Below are 6,588 nucleotides of genomic sequence, written 5' to 3'. Positions count from 1 at the left end.
TCGGGGGCGCGCGCAGCAGCAGCATCGGCTATGGAGGCGGCGGCGGCGGCGGCGGAGGTTTCCCCGGAGCGGCTGGCGGAGGCGGAGGCTCTGCTGGCGCAGCGGGTGTCGGAGCCGGTGCGGGCGCGCTGGCGCTGGGAGGTCAACCTGGGCCAGCCGAACCTGCAGCGGTTCCGGGCGCAGCTGAGCGAGGCGCGGCGAGGCAGGGACGCCCTGCTGGCCCGGGACGCGGCGCTCTCGGAGCCGGAGCAGCAGCGCCTGCAGGGCTTCCTGAGGCTGGAGATCGCGCTGCTCCGGTGGTTCCAGGCGCGCGGAGAGCGCGAGGCGGCCCGGCGGGCGCGGCGGAGGAAGCCCGGCGGAGGATCGGCGGCGGCGGCGAAGGAGGAGGCGGCGCCGAGCGAGGACAAAGAGCTACCGCCGCCGCCGCCGCCGGCGGCCGAGCCAGCAGCCGCGGGTGCAGCGGCGGCCTCGGCGGAGAAGGTGTCGGCTCTGCGGGAGGCGCTGCTGGGCGTGGTGGCGGAGCTGGAGGCGGGCGAGGGCCGGGGGCGGCCGGTGCGCGCGGCGCGGGCGCTGGAGGCGGCCCTGGCGGCGTTCCTGGACGACCGGCTGTGGGAGAGCCTGCGGGAGCTGAGCCGGGCGGTGCGGAAGGAAGGGCGCGGCCGGGCCCGGCAGCTGCTGGCCCTGCGGGAGGCGCTGGAGGAGGAAGGCTGGGCGGAGAGCGCGGAGGCGCTGCGGAGGGAGCTTCAGGGGCTGCGGACCGGCCTGCGGGAGGCGCCGCTGGAAGGGCTGCAGCCGGTGCTGGAAAAGGCCGAGGCGCTGCTGCGCAAGACGGACTGCTGGGAGGTGGCCTGTCTGGAGAAGGGCTTGTGGGCCGGGCCGCTGGAGGAGGCCGAAGACGCCCGAAGAGAAGCCGGAGCCTTCCGCCAGGCCCTCCGGCAGCTGCCCCTGGGGCAGGGGGAAGCCGTCCTGCGGAGAGCCGCCCGGGAGGCGCCCGTGAAGGAGGCCCACCTCCTGTGGGAGAAAGCGGCCGCCCTGGAGACGCAGGCGCTGGCCTTCTGGACGGACACGCTGAAGCGGGCGGAGGAGCTGCTGGCCCGTGTGGACGCCCTCAGGAGGGCCCTGCAGAACTCCTCCCTGAAGGAAGCCCTCTGGGAGAAGGTGGAGGAGCTGCGGGACGCCTTGCGGGAAACCACCAGGGAGAAGGTCGGCCGCCTGCCCTCGGACGCGTGGGGCAAGAGCCCCCGGGAGATGTGCAGCCGTCTCCATCGGCTCTGCCGGGATTGGCTGCAGCCAGAGAAGAAGACCAAGGCGCAGGTGCTGGACCTGGTCATCCTGGAGCAGCTGCTGGCCGTGCTCCCTGCGGAGACGGCCAGTTGGGTGCGGGAGTGCGGTGCGGAGACCAGCGCCCAGGCGGTGGCCCTGGCCGAGGGGTTCCTGCTGAGCCAGGCGGAGAAGAAGCAGCAGGAAGAGCTGCAGGTGAGAGAAGGTTCTCTCCAAAGCTACACCTTAATCGAGAGTATCTTTGCATTGAGCGTTTTCCCCATTTTTCTCCCAGAATATGTTATTTGGTGCCCTTCCTCCATTGTTCCATCTGCACCGAGGGGCAACGGAGACTGCCCTTGAAGAGCATCCGGCGACTTCAGCTAGTCCAGAACGCGGTCGCGCGAGTGATTGTGGGTGCACCTCGGTTTGCCCACATAACACCTATCCTCCGCGAGCTGCGCTGGCTACCTGTTGATCTCCGGGTGCGCTTCAAGGTGCTACTTGTCACTCATAAAGCCCTCCATGGTAGTGGATCTGCGTACTTGAGAGACCGCCTCCTGCCAATTACCTCCCTGCGACCAATTAGATCGCATAGATTAGGCCTCCTCCGAGTTCCATCTGCCAGTCAGTGCCAACTGGCAACTACACGGAGGAGAGCCTTTTCAGTAGTAGCTCCGACCCTTTGGAACAATCTCTCTGTGGAGATTCGTACCCTCACCACCGTCCAGACCTTCCGCACAGCCCTTAAGACCTGGCTAGCCCGTCAGGCCTGGGGATAAAGCTAATTTGTCCCCACCCGAATGATGAATGAATGTTGCTTACTATTTTACTTCTATGTATTGTTTGTGTCTATTGTCTGTACCCTCCCTTCCTTATTTTATGTAAGCCGCCCTGAGTCCCCTCAGGGAAAAGGGCGGCCTATAAATACCAATAAATACCAAATACTGCAAAGTTGAGAGGTTTCATCTGAAACTTTATTTCTCTTTTCCACCTACAGGCACGTTGGGTGCCGCAGCCCTTTGGGGAGGAGGCCGTCCCCAGGCACCCTAAACGGAGGAAGGACCCGTCAGATGCCTCTCAAGAACTGCCTTACAGGGGGATTCCCCAAGAAGATCCAAGCTGGGATACCTCAGGAGGTAAGGGGGGGCCTTTCCGAGAGACCTGACGTTCTCAAGAAATGTCTCAAGAAATGTCTCGATGCTCTTGCATCGTCCTGAGTTCTTCACGAAATATTTTAAAATTCTGCTCTAGCTCCGCGTAAGAAGTCCCATGCAGGAAATCAAAAGTATCCCTTGGTTGTTTCTAGGGTCATCACCTTTTCCTGGTGGAACTGAAAGAGTGGCTGAGCCTCCAGTTCAGGTAGGAGAGAATCTTTTAGGAGATTGATTGAAGTCCTCACTCCCTCTGGGACTCTTTAAGCAGCTCCAACGGAATGTGGCAGAATTTGTTACGAGATCCCTTTATCAACTGGCACAGGGATCCAAGAGTAGGTCACAACCAGTGGTGGGTTTCAAAAATTGTTTGAACCTACTCTGTAGGTGTGGCTTCCTCTGTGGGAGTGGCTTGCTGCCCATGTGACTGGATGGGAGTGGCTTGCCGCCCATGTGACCGGATATGAAGATGCCGACGACACTTGTCAGAACCGCCTTAAATCACCTCACACACAGCGCTGGCATGCATAAGAATAGGATGTCAACTTGTTTTTTAAAAGGCATCTTTAAAGGTTTGCGTTAAAACAACTTCAACACACGCAATGTTCTGATTGCACCACAAACTCAGCAGTCATCCTTACCTTTCACAGAGGCACCGAGTTTTATAAATATGAGCATGATAGTGTAGAATAATCATATCCAAGGACCAGTGGTGGGTTCAATTTTGGAACCTCTTCTGTAGGTTCTGTGGCCTGCTTTCCGGGTCCACTGGTAGAACCTCGTCTAACCGGTTCGGTAGATTTGACAAACCGGTTCTACCGAGTAGGTGCAAACTGGTAGGAACCCACCTCTGGTCACAACCCTGGTGGGTGAGAGGGTGGTTGGTGGCTGAAGGGTGATCCCTCCCTCTTTTTAAAGATTTAATCTTGTCTTTTTTTTTTTTTAATGGATTGCATAGTTATCTGTAAACTGCCCGTATTCACTCCTAACAGTAAAGACTTGGTTTAATAAATAAATCATGCCAGGCAAACAATCAGAAAACAATTCTGTAATCCAGGAGCTGTCAAAAGAAAACCATTCCCTTCCACCATTGGCAGGACAAGCGATTGTATAAAAACAGAGATAAAACGCCAGATTCGCTTGTGTTTGTGGTGTTGCCGATCCAGTGAAACGACGGCTGTCAAACCACCAAGCTCAGCTCAACCCCGAGCTGTGTGTATTCTTTTCTCCTAGACAATAATCCGTGCACAATCTTTGCTTGGGGAATTTGTTGAGTTGAAGGGAAGGAGTTGCAAAACCTTCCTGGACTATTAATGGAGAAGAGTCCCCCCCCCTCTTTTTCTTCCAGGGTCTTGTCTCTTTTGAGGAGGTGGCTGTGTGTTTCTCCAAGGAAGAGTGGGCTCGGCTGGATCCCCCCCAAAAAGCCCTCCACGGGGAAGTCATGAGGGAGAACCTGAGGAACGTGACCTCTCTGGGTAAGGGCACAGGCGGGTAGAAAAGGCATTTTGTGGAACCAGCTCCTTGGCATAAACCCAACAACACCTGATATCTGGGAGGAGGAGAAGGTCCGCTCTACAAAATTCTCCTCTAGCGGTTCCAGGTCACCTTAGACTGAAGCACAGACTGGTTGAGGGACAGTACTGGAGGCGGAGCCGAGATGGCGCAATGGTTAGGGTGCAGTACTGCAGGCCACTTCAGCTGACTGTTATCTGCAGTTCAGCGGTTCTAATCTCACGGGCTCATGGTTGACTCAGCCTTCCATCCTTCCGAGGTGGGTGAAATGAGGACCCAGACTGTGGGGGCGATATGCTGACTCTGTAAACCGCTTAGAGAGGGCTGAAAGCCCTATGAAGCGGTATATAAGTCTAACTGCTATTGCTATTGCTATTGCCTGCAAAGGGGAGGGGCTGCAGCCTCCCTTGGTTGACGAATCGAAACTAATCCGTGCGATTGGACAGAACAAACTGGATGCAGCCAATCATACACCTAATGAAGTCAGGCATAACTATGAGGTTATATGGACTATATGGACACAGTGTTTTTAATAGATTTCCTGGGAAAGTGTTTTTTTTGTAGTGAAAGTAAAACCCAGTTTGACATCACGTAGTGACCGGTAGTTTTTTTTTTTGTCCTGGAAACATGTTGAGTGAGGACTTCAGATTTCTTTTCTCCCACCTGAACCAAGGACTTGGCGGTAAGAAGAGAATGTGTGGGGAAAGATATCTAGTGCAGAATAACGGAAAAAATCATAGACAGCAAGAGGCAAATATGCTAACCCCAAAGTGCAGAATTATTTTAAGACAAATGGCTCTTAAAATTGTTTCTACTACCCATGAAACATAAATTTCCATCCCATGCAACTTTATATCAATGCATTTGATAAGCTGTGTCAGATTGTAGGTCAGAATAGCCTATAAAAATGTTACAGAGGTTTTTGGGGATTTTCAGAAATGGGATTCTCAGTCGTGTTTTTGGTGGTTATGTTCCCCTTCTGTTAGTTTAAACACACACTTTTTTTTCCTTTTAAGGGTCTGTTGGGCAAGAGAACATGTGCTATAGGCAAATATTAGAAGCTCTCAGACGCAAAGAAGGAAGAGACCAAGCGGAGCTAAAAAGTCACGAGAGAAACCAGCCAAAGGATGGAAGCAGAAAGTTTTCTTTTCAGTGCGGCGAAATTCAAGGCAGGGCCGCCCTGGACATTCCCAAAGGAAAAAGGGCAAAGGGTTTTGGGAAAAGTGTGAAAACGTTCAGAGAAAAATTAGATTTAAATGAACAGGATCGTGCCCTCACTACAGACGAAGAGGATCAGAACAGGGAAGACGAAAAAAGTTACAGCTGGACTTTCATTCTTTCTTTGCGGGATAGAATCAACATGGGGGAGAAACCCTACAAATGTCGAGAGTGTGGGAAGAACTTCCGGAGCAGCAGCCAGGTTACTTCCCACAGGAGGATCCACACGGGGGAGAAACCCTATAAATGCCTGGAGTGTGGGAAGAGCTTCACCTGGAGCAATGACCTGACCTGCCATAAAAGGATCCACACGGGGGAAAAACTCTACAAGTGTTCTGAGTGCGGGAGGAGCTTCAGGAGGAACAGCCAGCTTGCTTACCATAAAAGACTCCACGCGGGAGAAAAACCGTACAAGTGCATGGAGTGTGGAAAGAACTTCCTGTGGAGCTATCAGCTTACTTCCCACAAAATGATCCACACAGGAGAGAAACCCTATAAATGCCCGGAGTGTGGGAAGAGCTTCAGGAGGAGCAGCGAACTGACTTCCCACAGAAGGATCCACACTGGTGAGAGGCCTTATAAATGTATGGAGTGTGGGAGGGGCTTCAGGGGAAGCAGTGAACTGACCTCCCACAGGAGGGTCCACACAGGAGAAAAACCTTATAAATGCATAGAATGCGGGAGGACCTTCAGGAGGAATAGCCAGCTTACTTACCATAAAAGACTGCACTCGGGAGAGAAACCATACAAATGTATGGAGTGCGGAAAGAACTTCTTCTGGAGCTATCAGCTCGCTTCTCATAAAATGATCCACACGGGAGAGAAGCCATATAAATGCCTGGTGTGTGGGAAAAGCTTCAGAGGCAGCCGTGAGCTTTCTTCCCATAAAAGGATCCACGCATTGGAAGAATTACACAAATGTTTGGAATGTGGAAAGGCCTTCAGGAGCAGCGCTGAGCTCACTTCCCATAGCAAAATCCACCCAGGGGAGAGACCATACACATGTACAGAGTGCGGAAAAAGCTTCTCTTGGAATTCTCAGCTTACTTCCCACAAAAGGATTCACTCTGGTGAGAATCCATATGAATGTGCAGAGTGTGGGAAAGGTTTCGGGGAAAGTAGTGAACTTATTTCCCATAAAAGGATCCACTTAGATGAGAGACCGTATAAATGTATGAAATGCTCAAAGAGCTTCAGAAGGAACAGCCAGCTTGCCTGCCATAAGAGAATCCACACAGGGGAAAAGCCATTTAAGTGTGCAGAATGCGGGAAAAGCTTCCGTCAAAGCAGCCACCTCCTTTCCCATAAAAACATCCATACGGGGGAGAAGCACTATCAATGCATGGAATGTGGGAAGACCTTCAAGAGGAACAGTGAACTCACTTCCCATGAAAGGATCCACATGGAGGAGAAGCCATAGGAACGAATGGATGTTTAGCAAGAG

At 53.4% G+C, this 6,588-nt stretch overlaps 1 protein-coding gene across 1 annotated transcript; it reads left to right on the top strand.

The window, feature by feature from the left end:
- LOC106555507 (uncharacterized) lies at positions 1-6,588 on the top strand. The gene is made up of 5 exons (XM_087711345.1): positions 1-1,476; positions 2,261-2,399; positions 2,570-2,622; positions 3,763-3,889; positions 4,943-6,588. The coding sequence occupies exons 1-5, from the start codon at positions 31-33 to the stop codon at positions 6,562-6,564; spliced, it is 3,387 nt and encodes a 1,128-aa protein (XP_087567471.1). The 5' UTR covers positions 1-30; the 3' UTR covers positions 6,565-6,588.

This window comes from Thamnophis sirtalis, unplaced genomic scaffold (genome assembly GCF_051295495.1).
Source record: "Thamnophis sirtalis isolate CommonGarterSnake01/CBP01778 unplaced genomic scaffold, rThaSir2_p1.2 scaffold_3, whole genome shotgun sequence".
Classification (NCBI taxonomy): Eukaryota; Metazoa; Chordata; class Lepidosauria; order Squamata; family Natricidae; genus Thamnophis; species Thamnophis sirtalis.
Note: the sequence above shows the minus strand (reverse complement) of the source record. Positions and strands in the feature narration are given on the sequence as shown.